Source organism: Mustela lutreola, chromosome 9, assembly GCF_030435805.1.
Source record: "Mustela lutreola isolate mMusLut2 chromosome 9, mMusLut2.pri, whole genome shotgun sequence".
NCBI lineage: Eukaryota > Metazoa > Chordata > Mammalia > Carnivora > Mustelidae > Mustela > Mustela lutreola.
In genome coordinates this window covers 11,213,430-11,234,363 of record NC_081298.1, presented here as the reverse complement: position 1 = coordinate 11,234,363, position 20,934 = coordinate 11,213,430, and the positions used below count along the sequence as shown (strand labels likewise).

The 20,934-nt window shown below is 43.4% G+C and overlaps 1 protein-coding gene across 6 annotated transcripts in view; it reads left to right on the top strand.

The window, feature by feature from the left end:
* Nucleotides 1–20,934, top strand: part of SLC9A8 (solute carrier family 9 member A8) — a 69,076-nt gene that overhangs the window by 14,653 nt on the left and 33,489 nt on the right. For all 6 annotated transcript variants that reach the window (XR_009344507.1, XR_009344505.1, XR_009344506.1 and 3 more), the window contains 4 exons: nt 7,274–7,332; nt 12,097–12,180; nt 17,819–17,920; nt 19,007–19,041. Coding sequence is in view for 3 of the 6 variants with exons in the window: in XM_059132859.1 (XP_058988842.1) it covers nt 7,274–7,332; nt 12,097–12,180; nt 17,819–17,920; nt 19,007–19,041 (280 nt within the window). In the remaining 3 variants the exon portion in view is untranslated. The remainder of the gene's footprint in view (nt 1–7,273; nt 7,333–12,096; nt 12,181–17,818; nt 17,921–19,006; nt 19,042–20,934) is intronic.

Genomic DNA, 20,934 nt, shown 5'->3' with positions numbered 1-20,934 from the left:
CCTGAGCAGTGGCGCAAAGACATACAGCCGGTACACATGTCAGTCTCAGTCCAGAGGAAATACCACCCTTTCTGGGATGGAGGGGGTCTGAGGTCATCGAGTTGCTATCATGTAGCTAGCTAGTCTTCACAAGGGATGAGACCACATCAGGTGACGGGTGTCAGTCTCGGTGGCTGTCCGGTCATCTGTTCAGCAATGGAGCTAGAGGAGCCGTGGTGCGTGGAGTCCGGGCTGCTGAGCCCCTGCGCAGCCCCCATCTCTGCCATGGTAGCTTCTGTGTTCCTGAGCCCGTGGCTCCAACACCGGAGTGGCCGAGCTGAGAGGCAGCGTGAATCCTCCATGAGCCATGCTTGGCTCTTTCCTCCTCCTGTCAGCTGGTCGTGAAGAACTCCCAGCGAGGTCGGTCCTGTGTAGGACCTGAGAGGGAAGTGTTGACGAAACAGCTCTAGTGAACAGAGGCCTGGGGCGCCTGTTCACACAGGGTGCTTGTGGCCTCTAGAGCCACGCAAGCCCGATCTGCAGCGTAACACTTCCATCTTTCAGCGCGTTGCTGCTGGGCCTACCTGGCGCTAGAGCTGGGCCGTTGATGGCAACCCCACCTAGAAAGGACAGTTCTAAGCTCGTGAGCACCTGACGTCCTATGCTCGCATGCTCTGTCTCTCCCAGGGCCCCAGAGCATGCCAGCAGCTCTTCGGGGTTTTTCCTCAGGTGTTTTTCAAATGGTGTGTAGTTCTCTGCTGCAAATGCCAAGACCTTGCTCCAGAAGCCCAGAGGTCCGTGCTGAGCCGCCCTCTGACTGCAGCTTGCCTGAGATGTCGCACGCCAGCCCTTTCCACCATAGATACTTCTAGTTTGGTGGGGTCTTCCAGCTGGGATGGCTGCTTGAAGGGCAGCCTCGCCTGCTGCGTGGCCCTTTCTTCTGGGCCCCGCTCAAAACTGCCAGCCTCCCACAAACTAGTAAATGAGTTGAAGGAGTTTTCTCCAAACTTGGGGCAGGCCTTCCAGGCCTTGCGCTTCTTTCTTGGTGGTAGGAGCTGGAAGGTGCAAGTCTTGTCCTTTGCTTGGAGGCAGTGTCCTGTCATGCACCAGAGCAGTTGACCCCGAACAGGCTCCCAGGTGGGCAGGGCCCTGAAATATTCTGTCCTCTGAAGCTCTGTGCTTCACCAAGACATCCATTCACACTTCTTGCTTGTTGTAGTAGAGTAACATGATGCCCACAGTCTAGTGGACCAGTGTGTTGTCCTGGGGAATGTCCATATGGTCTGGATCCTTTGGGACTAGGTTATGATGGAGAGCAGGAGTTAACATAAGATGTTTAACTTATTTGGGGCTTCTGTGTAATCCGGAAATAGCTTGGGGAGCTCTGTATTCCAGCGGGGGAGAGGGAACCCCCAGGGATCTGGAGGTTCAAGGTGCTCGTGTGCATCTCCCGAAGATAACGCCCCCACGTCTCAGAGTCCCACTTCTTCCTTAGCAGGCCTGGCGGGAGAAGGCGTAGATGGACCCCCTTGAGTTCAACTTTCTCGGAAGATCTGCCATGCTTGCGGTTAAACCCCGCATCTGATCGTCAGTTCTAGAAGCCCACCAATTTTGGGAGATGAGGGTCTACTTACATGTTGCCAGGGAGGCCCTCCGACTCTTACCCTTTGTTTCTAAGTTGGTGATTGCCTGAGCTTGTCATTTTCTCTTTCTAAACATCATTGGCCCCCAGCAACCACCACATAATCCACTATTCTTACTTCCCCCACACCTCTTCAACCCTACAGATAATGCCTGAGCCACTGCCTCCCACCCAGTGTTCCCACTCGGTCCTCTGCAAGGGAGTCCTTGCGGTCTAAGGCAGTCCCAGGGGAGTGACATCAGGACATCCTCATTTGCCTGCTGGCTGCTGAGTAATCCAACAGCATCTTTCAAATTTGCTTCCTGGAACCACTCCACTCTTGAAACCAGTCGTCCTAAGTTGGCTGCTGAAAAGCAGGGTCTGAGACAGGGTTGGGGACAGATAGTTTATGGAGGGGTGCGGTTTATGAATAAATCTGTAAGGAAGGGAGGAAGCCAGACTAGAGGGGGAGAAAGAGCCAAATGCCAGGCCCGATCTCCATTTCAGCCCAGCCTGAGCCTCACTAGGAAGAGTCTGGGGCAGGAACCCACGCTGTAGTTGCCCCTCTCGAAAGCCAGGGCGTTGGACTCCTTATGCTGGCTGTTAGTCATTGGCCGTGAACTGGTGCAGGGTGGGCACAGCTTCCTGATAAGGTGCCTCTGGGCGGCCGAGGGCACTTCGCTGGAGTAGGGGACGGCTGTGAGCACTTAGCAGCCAGCATTCTCCACGGCTCACACGGATGGGCCCAGTGAAGGGGAGCTGAGCAGGCCTCGTGTGTGAGAATGAAAAGTGCCTGTACCCTTGACCCAGCAGTCCCCCTTTCAGCGTTTTTTGCTCTGGATGCCCCGACCCATGGGGAATCATGTATTCAGAGTGATAGCAAAAGCCTGGGGAAAAAAACCCCAGAGACCCAAATTTTCAGAGTACTCTTCTACCTTTTAAATTTTGAACCATGTGCATCTGAAATAAAGTTAAAATAATTCACTCTTACACAATTCTGGATCTGCTATTCACTAGGTAAGTGATGCTTTACCTAGTGGTAAGTCATCACTTAGCCTCGGTTTCCTTGTCTACAAAATTTCATTATCTATAAAATTCAGGTGACAGGGTCTTTACTTCCTAGAATTGCAGATATCAAGCAGGGTAATAACAGAATTCACTCAGTATAATGCCTGCCTGCTAAGTTAATCATTAACTGTTAGCTGCTGCTATTAATATTATCATCTCTATTATGGTTTATGTCTTGCAGGGTAGTTGTGAGAATGAACTAAAATAACGTGTATTTTATACATCAGCACAGTGCCTGGACATAAGGGGGAGTATGTGCGTGTGTGTGTGTGTGTGTGTGTGTGTTTAACATGGGGCGAATAAATATATATATGTACATATGTATGTGTTTTTTAAGGGAATTAAGATTGTGTTCTACATACTGTTTGACAACCTGATTATCATCCTTAAGACATCTTAAGCATTTTTCCTGTAATATTAATTATCAGGAACATTGCACAGTGATGGTGATAGAGTAGCCATGCACCCTGGGACAGAGATGAGGGGTCTCCAGCTGTAATAGCTTTACAGATGGGGTGGGCCAGTGCAGTCTGCCTCTCTCTGTCTTAGCATCATGAAGTGGTCAGATGTCCAGTGTCACTTGCTAGCCCTGAGCCATCAGACAGGCCACTTCAGTTCTCTGAGCCTTCCTACCTGAAGCATTCTCTTGAGGATTAGAAATAATTTAAAGTGAAAAATCCCAGGAGAAGGGGCTCAGCAAATAATTATTAATTGCTGGTGGTGTCCATAATGAGGTGTGTGCACCAAGATCCACTGGGGGCAGAAGAAAATGTGAGAACTTGAGTGTCTATTTTTTTTTAAAGAATTTTTTCTATTTATTTATTTTTAATCTTACTCTTTTACAATCTCTATTTTGTGTGTATATTTTCAAATATATTAATACGGTAGCACTGTTTTTTAATAAGAAATAAAAATTTATAACTCGAGAGTACATGCTTATATTCTTTTTATTGGTAAGAATGTACAAAATTGTATCTAGGTCATTATTTCCATCTGCTGAGTAGTTGTGTGGTGTGAATTCCTTCTATAGAGTGGATCAATTTGACCTAAATTGGAACCTTAGTCTCAGAAAGGAAAGCAGTAGTTTCCAGTCTCACACTGCACCATAGTTTAGTCCTAGGACATCTAGAAAGAGTTGTTCAAGTTAAGGTAACAGTAGTGTTAATAACATCACATCATAGTTTACAGAGCTTTCTAGTGCCTTATAAATAAAAATATAGAAACAAGCTTAGGGAACAGAATAATTATGATTATGATCAATAGATATAATAATAGTTAATTATGAATCATTTTCAAATGCAGCTGCCTCATATGTAATTACAAAAGCATTAACCATGGTATTATACATTTACAAGGGAAAGAGAAAGTTGAGGTTTTAGTAGAGCAGGAAAACGCTAGCTTTAAAAATGAAATCTGAAACCATGAAAAGAGGTTCAACTTCCCTAGTAATCAGGAACGATCACTGAATGCAGATGAACTGCAAATGCAAAGTGAAACAAAGTACAACTGGTTGCCCATCATATGGGGCAGAAATGTCAGTCTGATGATTATGCAGGGTTGGTGAGGATGTGGGAGTGCTCTGGGGCAGCGGTATAAATTGGTACAGCCACTTTGGAGGACAGTTTGGCAGCATTCTCAAGAGATAAAAATGTTCATGCCATTCACTCTCTCCAGATGTACCCTCGGGAAACACTTACACAAAGAGGCACGAACCAGCATGTTCATTGCAGGACCGCTATTAACGGCAAACGGTTGGAGACAGCTAGCTATCATTTGCAAATGGTTAAAAAAAAATTTGTGGCTTTTTAAAAAATTAAAGTATAATTCACATACCGTGTACAATTCAGTGCTTTTCAGTATATTCACAGGACTGTGTGGCATCACCATTATCTAATTACAAAACATTTTCATCCCTGCAAAAGGAAACCCTCTCTACCTATTAACAGTAACTCCCCATTTCCCTCCTTCCCCCCTCCCTTGGCAACCACCAACCTACTTCCTGTCTCTGTAGACCTGCCTATTCCATACATTTTGTATAAAAAAGTCTGAGGTCTTTTTAAAAAAAAATAACAGATTTATTGAGATATAATTCACATATGATACAAATTATCCATTTATTTATTTATTTTTTAAAAGATTTTATTTATATTTGACAGAGATCACAAGTAGGCAGAGAGGCAGGCAGAGAGAGAGAGAGGAGGAAGCAGGCTCCCTGCAGAGCAGAGAGCCCGATGCGGGGCTCGATCCTAGGACCCTGAGATCACGACCCGATCTGAAGGCAGAGGCTTTAACCCACTGAGCCACCCAGGCACCCCAGTTATCCATTTTAAATGTACTGTTCAGTGGGTTTTAGTACACTCACAGAGTTGTACAGCTATCATAACAATCAATTTTAGAAAATTTTCATCACCCCCAAAAGGACCCCCTTTCCCTTTAGGGGAATCACCCCCAAACCCCTCCTCCCCAGTCCAAGGCAACCATTTCTCTCTCTATAGACTTGCCCTTTCTGCATGTTTCGTACAAATGGACCACAAAGTGTATGTTCTTTGTTCCTGGCTCCATTCACTTAGCACATTTTCAAGATTCATCCTTGCTGTAGCGTAGGTCAGTGTCCCGTTTTAATTGCCAGTTAATACTCTGTCGTGTGAATATACATTGTTTCTCCATTCATCAGTCGATGAACATTTGCATTGCCCCCACCTTTGGACCACTGTGAACAATGTTGCTAATGAACATCCATGTATGAATTTCTGTTACGAGCATTTATTTTCTGTGCCCTTGGGTGGAGTTGCTGGATCATGGGGTAACTCTGTTTTACTTTTTCAGGAACTGCCAAATTGTTTTCTTGCAGCGACCGCATGATTTTACCTTCCCACCAGCAAAGTATGAATGAGAGCTCCTGTTTCTCTGTACCTTTGCCAGCACTTGCTTTCCTGTCTTTTTATTTTAGCCATCGGAGGGAGTGTGAAGAGCTCTCTCATTGTGGTTTTGATTTGCATTCCCCTAATGATGTTAAGCATCTTTGCATGTGCTGATTGGCCATTTGTATATCTTCTTTGGAGAAATATCTGTTCAATGTGTGGCATTTTTATGCTGTGCTGCGGGGCTGTTCAAAGGAATGAGGCAAATCTATATGTAGTAATCCCTGAGTGCATCTTCCAACATTTTAACACTGAGCAAAATAGCAAGTAGTAGAATGATGGATTATAGTACTGTAAATTTTATATAAATACACACACTCAGGACTGTGTGGTTAAATATGAACATGTAAGAGGATATAGAATGATCTGGTAAAATATTTCCCAAACTTCAAGACAGTTGGTCATCTAGGGGCAGGAAGAGAAAGAACTAAGGTGGGAGTGGGATCTCATCAAAAGGGATTTCTGCCTTATTTATGACATTGTGCAAAGTATTCATGAACTATTTGGTTAATAAAAAATTGTATTGGGGCGCCTGGGTGCTTTCATGCCACCTGTCAGTAGACAACTGTTCCGAAAATAGACGCCCTTTATAGCCCAGATCTATTTTGTCTTGGTCTCTTTGTTTCAAAGTAATTTTATAATTGTTTTACTAATATGTAACAATTCAAATGGCATATAAAGTTAACCTTATCGACCTCTTCACCTGAAACCTCCTCCACCACAGCAGTGAGTGTTCAAGCACTTTTCCTGATAAACTTCTCTGTTCTACTTCTAGTATTGTGCCCTCACACCAGCCAACAAAGTGTGTTTCATCGGCTTTCTGGCTCTCCTTTGTTGATAAGGAGAGAAGCTCCTTCCTCTGTAGGGGGGACGGAAGTCTTTGTCTTTGAGCACCTAGGACCCTGGTGTACAGGCTTGCTTTGTATCACCCCCTTCCAGAGATTGTGATTCCGTAGGTCTGGAGGGCTGCTCCAGTGTCTTTATTTTATAAAAAGTCCCATGGTGATCCTGATGAGTCAACCAGGTTAAAAATCATTTCTCTTGGGAATAACAGAGGCATCATAAACTGGCTCCATGATGCTTCTTTGAGAATTATTTTGGGTAGGTTCTTTACGAGAGAGTAATGAGCCTGTCAGCCTTAAGGAAACATGCCTGAACTTAGATGGTCTGTTTTGTTCCAGGAATTTCACAGAATTTTTACTTTAAGTTATTTTTTGCATTGAGGTTTTATCTCTAACTGAATACTCTGCATAGAGCTGCCATCTGAATCTAAGAAAGTGATCTTGGATTCTTTTTTTTTGAAAATGGTGGGATGATGCAGTATGGGGCAAACTTAGCACCTGAGCTTTCTGTCTTCTCGCACTGAAGATGGGTGGATGTAGCAAAACTGACAGGTGTCAAGTTTCACAGATCTTCTGTGCCCAGCAGACTATCCTGGGGTCTTGTTTTGTCAAGCTTTTCTTTCCCAGCCGCACCCCGCCCCCACTGTTGTTGAACTTCCTTATAGCGTGTTGCCTGAGATGCGACTCAGAACTTCACATTGATTTCCATTCTTAGGTTTTCAGACATAAAACTTGCAGAAATCCATAGAAGCTATATAAAGACATAATAGTTTCTCTGGAATAATAAACAGTAATCTTCCTCATATCTTAGATTATGTTCAACTTTATATTTTCTCTTCTAGGTATTCTCATGGGAGCAGTTATAAAAATTATAGAGTTCAAAAAATTGGCAAATTGGAAGGTACGTTTGCCCAACTATTGATTTTTGAACATAACTTACAATTTTTATTGATTGTTCTTCATTTTAGAACACTGATTGTTAGTTACGGCAGCTTATCATTACTTGACTATGAGTGAATTTTATATTGTCCCATTAATTTTTTAACATTCTGCTGGTTTAGGGTTGAGAGCTTTACATCTGACTTCTTTGAAAAAGCGTAAGTCTCACACTGCTTCAGAAGTTAACAGGGGAGCACAGGGCGTCATGTTTTGTTATTTATTTGCATGTGTATAATCTTAGAATAACCTGCTGCTGTCTGGGGAGAAAGTCTCTAATTAGCATTAAACATCAGTCCTCGTGACACCACGTGAGGTATCACGTGATGTAGACTGACCACATACCATCATCACTGTGTTTTTACAGATGAAGAAAGTGACCACAGAGAGCTTGAGACATGTCCCACATCACAGAGCTAGAAAGTGGCTGAGTTGAGCCTTAGGGCCGGATGTGCTGGCCCTGTGCTGTATTCTCTCCACCGCACCATGCTGACCTCAGTGTGTAGGCGTTCATACCCTCGTGTTCACACAGTAGTACACACATGAGCATCATCTTGTAGCATAAGAACTAATTGAAACTCGAATTTCAACTTAAATTTGTACATCCGTTTCGAATACAGAGATTTAAAAAGTGTGTAACAAAATTGATTGTGGGGGGGCTGTAAGGTTTATTTCAAAATATTAAAGAATATTTCGTCACTAAAATTTAGCACATTCAAACCCCACTTGTTTAGATTCAGCTCCTAGGTGCTGGGATTAATTTACCTATGAAACTATAGAGTGTAAAACTTGCAAAACAAGCCACGTAGTCTGACCTACAACACAATTTGAACTGTTATAATTACTATTCAGGAAATATTGTATGTATTGAGTGGAATCACAAAATACACGTTGAGCTCCTCCTATGATAGAGCTCTCCTCAGCTGGGGAAGGGGCTGGGTGGGCCCCACCGACACACACTGTGAATGATCTCTGTGCCCTACTACGACTGGTTGAATTTCACCACCCTCACAGTGGCTAGTTGGAGGACAGGGGACACAGGCTGTAACCCTTTCTCTGCTCCTGCCTACATCCTGATGGGTAGATCCAGCCTGCTAACACATCTGGTTTGACTTAAAATTAATTGCTCAAAATTGGAACTGATTTTAAACAACTAAAAATTGGTTTATTTTAAAATATTATCTATCTATATAAGATGCTGGAGATGTCACATAAAAACCTGAACTTCTAGCTTCCCTTAAAGAAGCAGAAACTCTCTGAACATCAGGCCCCTATGTCGCCCCGCAGAGATCCAGCAGCTTCTCCTCTGCGGGAATGCTGTGTGGCCTGGGGAGCCTGAGTTGGTGACCCCTCTTTTGAGCGGTGGGGTCAGGGGGAGGAGAGGGGAGGTTGTCTTCCACGTTGAGTTTTGTATGCTTCAGTTTTGTTGAACTTCTTTTTCAGTGGACGTTACTTTCCAAGTTAAATAATAGTAGTATATTTAATGGTACAGGCAAGTGAAGCAGAATTGGGCGGTGAATGTAATTAAGCGCCCAGAGAGCTCTCCAGGCCATCTGGGCTCGAGCTCAGAGAAGGGGGAGGTGTCTAGGCTGGGATAGTTGGGCCAGGCTTCCCAGAGGAACAGGTTGTCTGTGAAAAGCTGAACCAGGAAGCAGGACACCTGTTTGGAAACCCAGTGCTGGGGGAAGCAAGGAGAGATCAGAAAATCAAGGAGTCTGGTGTTCTGTCTGTGCAGTTCTGCTGCCAGACTGTCCTGCTGGGCTTGCCTTCCGCCTGTATTATCAAATACTTACATGTTTATTTCTTGAAACAACTTTGTTTTTTAAGTTTGTTTATTTATTTATTTATTTTAAAGCTTTTATTTGTGTATTTGACAGAGATCACAAGTAGGCAGAAAGGCTGGCAGAGAGAGAGGAGGAAGCAGGTTCCCTGCTGAGCAGAGAGCCCGATGCAGGGCTTGATCCCAGGACCCTGGGATCATGACCTGAGCCAAAGGCAGAGGCTTTCACCCACTGAGCCAGCCACCCACGCGCCCCTATGTATATTTATTTTTTGTTGCAGTTTTTTTTTAAGGCTTTTGTTATAAAACATACATAACATAAAGTGTATTATTTTAGCTATTTTTAGGTGTACATTTCAGTGGCTAAATACATGTACTATGTTGTACAGTCATCACATTATTTCTAGAACTGTTTCATCATCCCAGATAGAAACTACCTAGTAAACAACTTCCCAGTCCCCCTCCCCACAGTCTGTTCTACTTTCTGGTTTTTTGTTTTGTTTTGTTTTTCGGTATTTTCTATTTTTTTAGTCACCCCCATTCTACTTTCTGTCTTTATGAATTTACTTATTTTATGATTCCACTTTACGTAAGTAGAATCATACAACATTTGTCCTTTTGTGTCTGCTTTATTTTACTCAGCATGGTGTTTTTAAGGTTCATTCATATTGGAGCATGTATCATAATTTCCTTCCTTTTTGTGGCTGAATAATACTCTTTTGTAGGTATATACCGCACTTTGTTGATCCCTTCATCTGTTAATGGACCATAGGTGTTTCTACCCTTTGGCTATTGTAGACATTGCTGCTGTTAACACTGGTTTACTACTCCTTTATTTTAAAGGAGACATTATAATAATGGGTTATAATACTGTAGTAAACCAATACTGTTTTTATAAATAAATATGATAAAAACAGAGTAGTACAGAGGCCTCCTGAAGCCTCTGAGGTCAGGCTTATTCTGTTGAAAAGGAAGATCAAGCACATTTGGAGAGCGGCTTTCCATGTCCTAACACCAACCCGCAGTGTCTTTGAATCGGAAGGGGCTGACTTTCTCAACCTGGGAGGTCAGTGGCATGTGACATACACTGCTCAAGTAACGTCTAAAATCGCCTCATACCATTTTGGGGTGATGTTGCCAAAAGGAACCTAGGATCTTTCTGTAACTCTAGGTATTCGCTAGAAGGTGGGACATGCATTTCCTGTGGCTGCCTCAGCAAATCACCCAAACTGGGGGATGTAAGACCACAGAGATTCATTATTCTTCCATAGTTCTAGACGCCAGAAATCTGCAATCAAGGTGTTGGCAGGGCCGTGTTTCCTCTGGGGAGCAAGTCCAGGGGATTTGAGGAGAATCCATCACTGGCCTTTACTGCTTCTGGTGGTCCCAAGCATTGCTTGGCTGGGGCAGTGTAACCCCTTTCTCCTCTCTGTCCTCACATGTCCTCCTCCTTTGTGTGTGTCCTTTCCTGTCTCTTACAAGGACACTGTCATTGGGTAAGGGCCCACCCTAACTTAGTATGATCTCATCTGGATTCTTCCCTTAATTACATCTGCAAAGACCCTATTTTCAAAGAAGGTCACACTTGGGGTTCCACGTGGACGTGAATTAAGCCTGGAGGACACCGGGCAACCCACCGCAGGGAGGTTCTCTTCTTCCTCGGGTCGGGGCTGGTTTCTGAAACTCCCAAAGAATCTATACAGCACCCCTACTAGACAGGTCATGAGAATAGGTTGCCCCACAAAACAGAGATCGGCCCATTGCTTTTCACATGGTCCCGGTCTGAGTCATGAGCTTGTTGCACGGGCAGTTATTTTAAGACTTAATAAGGCATTTTCAGAAGTCATTTGCTTTCTATTTTGAGCCTTTGAATGTTATTTTAGTCTTTATGGTAACTTTACGGTAACAGCTGTACATTTGTAAGAATACACTTAGCCATTCTTTTGATTAGTCAAGACAGATAAGACGTGACAGACAAGACATGAAAACTTTCATATGAGAAAGGGCTGAATTTTGCATTGTGAAGTAGGTTTTGTATTACATGTGTCATTTTGAACTTGAGGACCAATGTGAATTTTCCCTCCAATACACCAGCAATTCTATATTAATATAGAAAATGAAATTATTATGTTACCCCTCCAAAGACGGCTATATTCTAGAAATATCTTTCCTAATGGTACTTAATACTTGAATCTGAAAGCATGGCAAGGGGCCTGCTTGGTCACAAGGGACTTGTCCCAAGTCACAAGGGCATCAGATGGAGACTGTTTCATCATAGTCCCAGATTTAGGAAAATGGCACAGTTGTCTGTGACAGGCAGAGAAAAGGCAGGGCTGTTTTAAACATGGATAGTGTCTACTCTTCCTCCAAGTGGATTTTTTTTAGGGCTTACTGTTACTGTTTTCCCAGAGAATTTCAATTTGTGGACTTATTTTTGGAAGTATTCTGTTTTAATTGAAATGTCTTCTGTATTAAAATTAACTGTCTTTCCTTAGTAAAGAATGAGAATCAGGGGCCCCTGGGTGCTTAGTCGGTTAGTTGTCCAACTCTTGATTTCATCTCAGATCCTGGGATTAAGGCCCACGTTGGGCTCTCTGCTGGGTGTGGAGCCTGCTTAAGATTCTCTTTCTCCCTCTCCCTCTAACCCTCCCCCATCCCTTTCTATAAAAATACTAAAAAAAAAAACAAGAATGAAGAGCATATACTGTGTGTTTGGAAGCAGTTCATATGCTGGTCACCTTTTCCAATCACTTGTCCTACATTTTTAAATGCAGGTTTTATTGTGTTTTTTGTTCTTCTTCTGCTTGGTTTTATCATCAGGTAATCTTTTAAACATTGGGTGTTTCCACTGGGCTTAAGAGGACAATTACTTTGGCTCTTCACTGGTGGATTTATTTCTTAACTACGTAGATTCCATCCTTCTGAAAAATACCCATTTTATATTTACAGGAAGAAGAAATGTTTCGTCCAAATATGTTTTTCCTCCTCTTGCTTCCTCCTATTATATTTGAGTCAGGATATTCATTACACAAGGTAAGACTCAGGCCTGCGTCGGTGCTTTTGGTCTAGCTGGCTGCCTCTGTTAGTAAGGCGGCCTCCAGAAAAGCTTAGGTGTTGACCTCGCAGTGCAGGATCTGCACCCACACCCCAGGGTGCATGGTCGAAGCTGGACTGCACCGTCTGACTTAGGGAGAGGAACAGACGTATCTGGTCCGTGGGCTGCTGTCATGGTCGCAGGCGCTGTGGCTTCTTAACTAGTGTTTTCTGTAGAGGGTTACCTTGCCTGGCAAGTGATGGCCACAGTGATTTTAAGTGGTGTACAGACAGACGATCCATTGATTCCTCTGGTGGGACACAGACTGACATATGTAGGAGCACAGACTGTCCCGGGACAGCAGGGACATGTGCTTCAGGCCTTTCGATTCCCTCAGCTCACTGTGTCGGGCCTCTCTCCTTCCTTAGGCTTCTGCCTCCTTCAGTGGGTCCCCTCTTGGTGTCTTGCCCTGGGCCTCAGTTCCCAGCTGATAGCTCCGCACCCCTGGTTTCCCTTTCTTCCCTTTCGTCCTGCCTTCTCCCTGGCCCAGCTTCTGCTTACCAGAGTGGAGCCTCATCCTTGCTCCCCAGTCGTCCAGCTCCTTCTGGCCCATTACCTAGTCCCACAGTTACCCGGCCTATTCGTGGCTCCTCGGCCTGGAAAGCGGCCTCAGCAGCCCCTGCCCATTTCCCTGCTTTGCCCCAGCATTTCTGGTCTCTGTCCTCCAGTTTCCAGTGGAACCCTTTCTGCCTGGGCGGGAGCTTCTAACTTTCAAGCCAGTTTGTATATATATGTGTGTGCGTTGGGGATAAGGGGGTTGGGGATCTCTTTTTCTTGTCTGTGAGTTTTCTTTAAGTGTATTTAAGTTTTCAAATAAAAAGATGGAGCACCTGGGTGGCTCAGATGGTTGAGTGTTAGGATCATGATCTCTGGGCCCTGGGATGGAGCCCCATGTCGGGCTCCCAGCTCAGCGGGGAGTCTCCTTCTCCCTCTCCCTCTGCTTCTCCCCGTGCTTCTGTGTGTCTGTCTCTTTCTCAAATAAATAACCTTTAAAAAATAAAATAAAAAGGTGATTCAACTTAAAATATTAGTAATAATCAGTTAATTTGTGAATGTGATTAGAAACTGTAAAGGTTGGAAGGTTTGGCCTAGCCTCAGAGAAAGGGAAGAGCCTGGACTTTCAGAGAGATGGTAGGTTTAATCCTGTGCTGCCCCCTACAGGTGTCTTTTGGGTAAAGTTAAGATTTTAAAACAAAACAAAAAACCCTGAAAATTGGTTGGTTGGTTGAAGGTTTGCAGTGGATGAAAGGATGTTTGTAAAGCATCACCTGCCACAGTAAATAATTGGTGGTGCTTCTTGTTACTAACACGATCTGTTATTAATGTGACCAGTGTTGTTGCTGTTGTTTTTAAGATTTTTATTTATTTATTTGACTGAGAGAGAGAGTCACAAGTAGGCAGAGAGGCAGGCAGAGGGAGAGGGGGAAGCAGGCTCCCTGCTGAGCAGAGAGCCCGATTCGGGGCTCAATCCTAGGACCCTGAGACCATGACCTGAGCCGAAGGCAGAGGCTTAACTGAGCTACCCAGGCGTCCCATCTGGCTCTCTGCCCAACACCCAGTATTGTTTTTAATAGCTTATTAAACTTGAGAGTTAAATTTGTTATGAGAGTTTTGGTTAAAACATACTAGTTAAATCTTTAATTTTCCACCTGGATACTAAAGCATAAATATTCTAAAATGTTCGGTCCAGATTTTTTTTAAGCTGTTATTTTATTGTGGCCCTATTCAAAGAAAAAGTGAAAAGGAGGTTTAATGTAAAAACAAACAAACAAACACACCAAATCTTATAAATTGTTACTGATCTCAGATAATTTTTTATTATTTTTATTAACATATAATATGTTATTTGCCCCAGGGTATAGGTCTGTGAATCGTCAGGCTTACACATTTCACAGCACTCATCATATGACATACCCTTCCCAATGTCCATAACCCAACCACCTGCTCCAAACCCCTCTTCCCCCAGCAACCCTCAGTTTGTTTTGTGAGATGATGAGTCTCTTATGGTTTCTGACCTCAGATAATTTAAAAAGAAACAATCCAGAAGGAATTAAAAGTCAATGTCTAGCTCTTTCATTTTATAAACAAATAGTGAATTATAAGCAGATTGAGGAAATATTTTAGAACAATGCTGAGGAGATTGATTTGGTTTTTACTTAAAAATATGACACTTTGGGGGTACCTGGGTGGCTCAGTCATTAAGCATCTGCCTTCAACTCAGGTCATGATCCCAGGGTCCTGGGATTGAGCCCCGCATCAGGCTCATTGCTCAGCGGGGAGCCTGCTTCTCCCTCTCCCACTCCCCTTGCTTGTGTTCCCTCTCTCACTGTGTCTCTCTCTGTCAAATAAATCTTTTTTTTTTTAAATGACACTTTGGTTATTGCATTAGAGCATATAAAAATTTTATTTTCTAATTTTTTGGAGGGAAGAGAGAAGCTTGTTCCAAAATTTGAGGAAAATAATAGTTTCTTAGAAAAACGTATTTAAAGATGGCTTTCCAGCAGAAAATGGGGCAATTTATGTGAAAGGGACTAATGTAAGTTAGAAATGCGAATGCAGAGACTTCTGTCCACTTCTTATCCTCCCTAGAGAAGATAGGAAGTCAACTTGAATGTCTTTAATATTGCTGTATTTGCTGATATAAATTTGGACTTGGAATAAAAATTTCAGTAAGATTACCATCAGTTAATATGCATTAGATAGGCAACTGTTGGTTCTTTGAAATTATTAATATAATATAAAGAGTAGTCCATTAGTTATATCAAAGAGAAACAGATAAATTTGCTTTATGTAACAAAGGGAAGTTCTTGAATGTGGTTACTTGAATTAGGTGAATTTTCAACATTCAGATTAATTTTATTTAATATTTTACTTATTTATTTGACAGACAGAGATCACAAGTAGGCAGAGAGGCAGGCAGAAAGAGAGCGGGGGAAGCAGGCTCCCTACTTGAGCAGAGAGCCTAATGCGGGGCTCGATCCCAGGACCCTGGGATCATGACCTGAGCCAAAGGCAGAGGCTTTAACCTACCGAGCCACCCAGGCGCCCCATTCGGATTAATGTTAACCAACTCCATAAATTATATCAGCATTAGATTCCTATAAACAGATCAAGACTTAATTTAATCTGTTTTTAACAACAAATAAATCAGCTCCTTACAAAGAAAAGCTCAGAGATGAAAGCCTTTCGTTTAGAAAAAACCAAGTCATTGTGTTTGCCCTGTGTTATTTTAAAGTTCTTTGTGTGTGGAAGATTGATATACCAAACAAAGTAATTGAATGTCAGATTATGGGAGGCCAAATCAGATTGTATGAATGAAGCGAAGTAGCCTCCTAAAGGAGATGGGCTTGTTGGGGCCACCAGTGTTGAGCTGAGGACACACTTTTTTTAAAACAGCACTTCTGGGGCACCTGGGTGGCTCAGTCATTAAACATCTGACTTCAGCTCAAGTCATGATCCCAGAGTCCTGGGATCGAGCCCTGTGTTGGTCTGCCCAAGAAGCAGGAAGCAGGAAGCCTGCTTCTTCCTCTCCCACTCTCCCTGCTGATGGTTGCCTCTCTGCTGTCTCTCTCACTCTCTCTGTCAAACAAATAATCTTAAAAAAAAAAAAAAAAATAGCACTTCCTGTGGTTCCTGACCAGCTCAGTGGAAAGAGCCTCTGACTCTTGGTTTTGGCTTAGGTCATGATCTTGGGGTCATGAGTTTGAACCCCGTGTCTGGCTTCATGCTTAGTGCGAAGTCTGTTTAAGTCTCTCACCCTCTCCCTCTGCCCCTCTCCCTGCTTGTGCATGCCTGCCCTCTCTCTCTCTCTCAAATAAATAAATAAATAAATCTTTAATAAGATACCGGTTCCAGGGATATCTGGCTGTCAGTAGAGCATACAGCTCTTGTTCTCAGGTTCATGAGTTTGAGCCCTCTGTTGGATATAGAGATTACTAAAAATAAATAAACTTTTAAAAATATGTATACCCCGCATCGGGCTCTCTGCTGAGCAGGGAGGGAGCCTGCTTCCCCCTCTATCTCTGCCTGCCTCTCTGCTTACTTGTGATCTCTCTCTCTGTCAAATAAACAAAATCTTCAAAATAAAAAATATGTGTAGGATAAAAATATATGTTTATAAAAAATAAAAAATTAAAAAAAATACGTGTAGAATAAAATAGCACTTCCTGTTGTCTGTGGCTTGTTACTTAAGCAGAAGGATAGAATTCCTTGTCTATGCCCACAGTCAAGTGTCAGGGGTCCTTGGTATTGTTCCTAAGTGGAGCCCACAGGAGTCTAATAAATAGCTTTTTAAAAAATTTTACGGAAACTTGAAAGATAATTCCATAGTACTAGGACTCAAATATTTTCTCTTAAATGCTATAAAGTATAGGTAGAATTATATCTCATCTGTCATATTTGATGAAGATACTAATAGAGTAAAATAAAATTATTTTTTTAAAGATTTTATTTATTTATTAGAGAGAAAAAATGAGCAGGGAGGGGGCAGTGGGAGAGGGAGAACTAGGCTCCCTGCTGTACAGGAAGCCCAACATGGGACTCAATCCTAGGACCCTGGGATCATGACCTAAGCCGAAGGCAGATGCTTAACTGGTTGAGCCACCCAGACATCCCTAGAGTAAAATAAAATTATTTGGAAGTCCTGTACAGCAAACTGAATTTTCTGATCATATAACCTATTATCTTGATATTCTTTATAATAGTGCACCTTTTCTGGGGTACCTGCTGGCTTGGTCAGTGCAGCATGTGACTCTTGATGTCGGGGTTGTGAGTTCGAGCCCCACATTGGGTATAGAGATTGCTTAAAGTCTTTAAAGGAAATTATGTTCTTTTTTAAAATTAAATAAAAAATTATAATTATGTAAGCTTTGGACTTTGATCAGACATGAAACACAATTAATTCCTTTTGTACCTATTCATTGGGCATCTCCCATCTGATGGGCATTATGCCAGCAACTGTTATATAAAAGCAGACGGGGTCATTGTGTGTATGTGTGTGTGTCCCTGTCATCATGAATCTGCCCTCCACCCCCTGCTGAGCATATAGCTTAGTGGCAAAGACAGACATCAAACAGTTCTATAAATGAATGTAAGATTTTGGCCCTGTCACTCGCTACCAGGAGAGGGTTATTGGGCACTCAGAGCATAGAATAGGATCTGACCTGGGTAAGGGATGAGAGCAGCTTTCCCTCAGGAAGAGCCAGACCACCCTAAGATCTTAGGATGATTCAAGTTCACCAGGCAAGGAAGAAGAAAGAATGGTCAAAGCCCAGGGAGCATGCTGTGTTCGGAGAACCAGAGAGAGACAGAGAGAGAGAGTCACCAGTGTGACTAGAACCACCCAGAGAACAAAGGGGAGTTTAGAGGTCTTCACAGGGGTCCAACCATCCAGGCTTTGGTTGGGTTTTAGCTGCATTCCGAGCGGAAGTGGTGGGTCAAAGTGAAGACAGCACAAACCAGGTTGGTGGTCTTTTGCAGAGAATCAGGTGTATGCAGAGGACCAGGTGGGGTGTGCATGCCTTCACCGACTGGACCAGTTACCCTAAGCAGTTCTCTTATCTCTGCTCTTTCCAACAGGGTAACTTCTTTCAAAATATTGGCTCCATCACCCTGTTTGCTGTTTTCGGTACAGCAATTTCCGCTTTTGTAGTAGGGGGAGGAATTTATTTTCTGGGTCAGGTAAGAGAAACATCTTTGAAAAATTCTGAGAGTCTCACATTCTTAGAGCTAGGGCAGGGAGGTGGCGTAGGGATACTTTGTGGGGCCTGAGTTTCACGTTCAAGGTAAATGCTGTCCTGGAAGGAAATCCAAACTCATACGAGGCACAGTAAAGGCATGCTGAAATTGTTTCTAAGTGTCCTCAAAGAGCGTTGGTGTCTGGAATTGAGTGAATTTTCTCCATAATGCCCAAAAGTTTTGGATCTTATTTGCAAGCCAATATTTTCTTAAGACAGAATACTAAAAATAAAGCAGAATATATACCACCAAGGTCTTCAGATTATAACAGTATCAGTTATGTTATCAAGTAGACTGAATCAGGATTAGGCACTGTTTCTTAATGAAAATTTGGAATTTTTAGAAATCAAGATTCTGAATATGTTCACTCAATTCTAAGCTGCCCAGCCATAGAATTACATACTCTGGATTTTCCACCATTGCTAAACCAGTTCCCAGTGTTCTGTACTTTGAGTTCAAATTACTTTTAATCTACCCAGAAAGGTAATATCTCTAGTTTTGCATTCTGCATGTCTATGCATGTCATAGTTTTTTTCCTTTATGGGTACTTGTAGAAAGTTTGCCTGCCCTAGTTCTGTAAACTAAGTTTGAGATTCAGGCCTCTGGGTGACTGGCAGGCTCCTCGTGTGTGTGTTGGATGTGTCTGCTTCTGTGGGCAGCTAGCGGCCAAAGCCGATGGCATCTGAGCGTCACCTGGACTGCCGCCTCAGTGGCGCCAGGATAAATATGTCTGTCCTGCACCCTTCTTCGTTGCACAGCTTCTAGCATCAAATGGGAATGAACTTAAGAAAACCAGGCCTAAACTGGCCTGAAAGATGTAGCATTCTGTTTCATACTTTTGTTGTATAATGATCGAATGCATGCTTAAACTAAAACTTAGGAGTTTTCTTTATTTTTCAAGTGGTTTGGGGACTGAAGATTAATGTCCTTATTAGTTTCTAATACAGCACTAATGGACATTTTAATCTTCTTGGCTGTTCTCCAGGGGTTTTTTTTTGTGTCTGTGTGTTTGTGTGTTTTATTTTACAGGCTGATGTAATCTCTAAACTCAACATGACAGACAGGTAAATCTTTCATACTGTCACACCCGTATGACTCCTTTTCAGACTGGGGACAGTTCTCTCCACATTGATTCCCGGGTGTGGTATTTCTCTGTTCTGTCTCTCTCATTGTTTTGCCGATGATTTCTGCTGAATTCACTTGTGGCTCAGAAATGAATCAAAACTATATTGTGGAATTTTTAAGATCTCTAATCAGAGCATTGCTGATTGAAATAACTGATTTAATTTAAGCTTTGGAGAGAATAACTCTGGTCCGTTAACCACACAGTGCATCTTTCATTACCCAGAATCATCTTTGGCTAATTTCTGAATCTTCTCAGTGGCCGCGAAGAAAAGTTGTCCTCTGGATAGATTAGGGGTGGAGTGGGGGGCGAGGTGTACAGAGTCTGCCCTGTGGGAGTCCCACGAAGCCAAGCGTGGGGCAGGGTTGGGGAAGCAGGCAGGGCCAAGGGCTCTACCGTGGATATCTTGCTCAGTCTGACGCTGCCCCAGTGAGCGCTCAGAGCGGCCGTCTCAGAGCCCAGCCTGGGAATTTCCTAACTGACTTAGCAAGAAGCAACCCAGGCCGCTGTCTCCTGGATAGTACCAGATAGTGCTTAAAAAGCACACAGGCAGAGTGAGGCCTGGTGTCCCCTCTCTGAGAAGTCCAGCGTGTGTGCAGCCTTGGTCCATGTTTCTGGACCATCGGTGGTTGCTTCTGTGGCCTGGCGGGGGGCTGGAAAGCAAAGCCAGCTCTCAGCCCCATCTCTCCCATCAGGCCAGCCACAGCTTTCAGCCCTCAGCAACTTGGGGGCTAGAATCTTGAAGCCCCTTTCATGGGAAATGTGCCTCTGCTACCAGCCAACCCAATCCCATCTTTCCACCAGGAACACAAATTTTGGAGTTTTTAGTGTAAGATAGTCCTGATATATAAACAAGTAGCGAAAATCACATTCCTATTCCATAAGGAGCTGGAAATAAAGCAGAACTGAGGCCCACATTTTTTAGGTGTTTTGCAAGTGAAAAGAAACACCCCATACCCCTTCCTGTAAAGGAAGAATGTCAGGACATTCACTCCTTCAACCTTTTCTGGGGCAACTGGTTAGAGATATAGACAGTGCTTGATGAATTCCTGTGGCATTGAATCAAACCAGTGTTTATCGGGATTTTGAGGGAGAGAGGAGTAAAAGAATTGTCCCTTCGACAAGCAGAGAGTAAGAACCAGGTAGGGTTTCTCTCTGTGTGTGCAGACACTTCTTTCTTGTTGGAAAACAACTGTCCCCTACATGGGGAACGCTCTGGGGAAAATAAGCCATCAGTCACACACGCACACAGCCACAGGGCCTGGCCAGGCACTTAACCGGGGGGGCATTGCCTGTGTGCGTCTTTGGATGACCACAGTGGAAGAGTGCACCTTGTCTGAAGGCGACTTCTCAGCTCTACCCAGTAATCACCATGTGGGAATATGGGCCCAGAAGTACTAAATATTAAAAAAAAAAAAAAAATTGGGGGACACCTGAGTGACTCAGTTAAGATTAAGCGTCTGCCTTCAACTCAGGTGAGGCTCTCTAGGTCCTGGGATTGAGTCGCGCATCAGCCTCCCTGCTCAGCGGGGCGCCTGCGTCTCCTCTTTTGCCCCTGCCTGTGCTCTCTCTCTCTCTCTGAAATGAACAAATAAAATCTTAAAAAAGCATTTTTCCCCCCCACAAGAGGCCAGGTTTCTAGATTTTAATCATGAATTTTCTAGATTTTAAATGGTGACAAGTTAGTTTTTCAAAACGCCAGGACGGTCAAACGTAAGACCCACAGACCTCTGCACAACAGAAAACGTAAAAATAACTTGGTTGCACATAAGATTTTATCATAGCCATGGTTCTGCTGGAGAGCAAGGTCACTGGTGGACTCAGCAGAGTTACA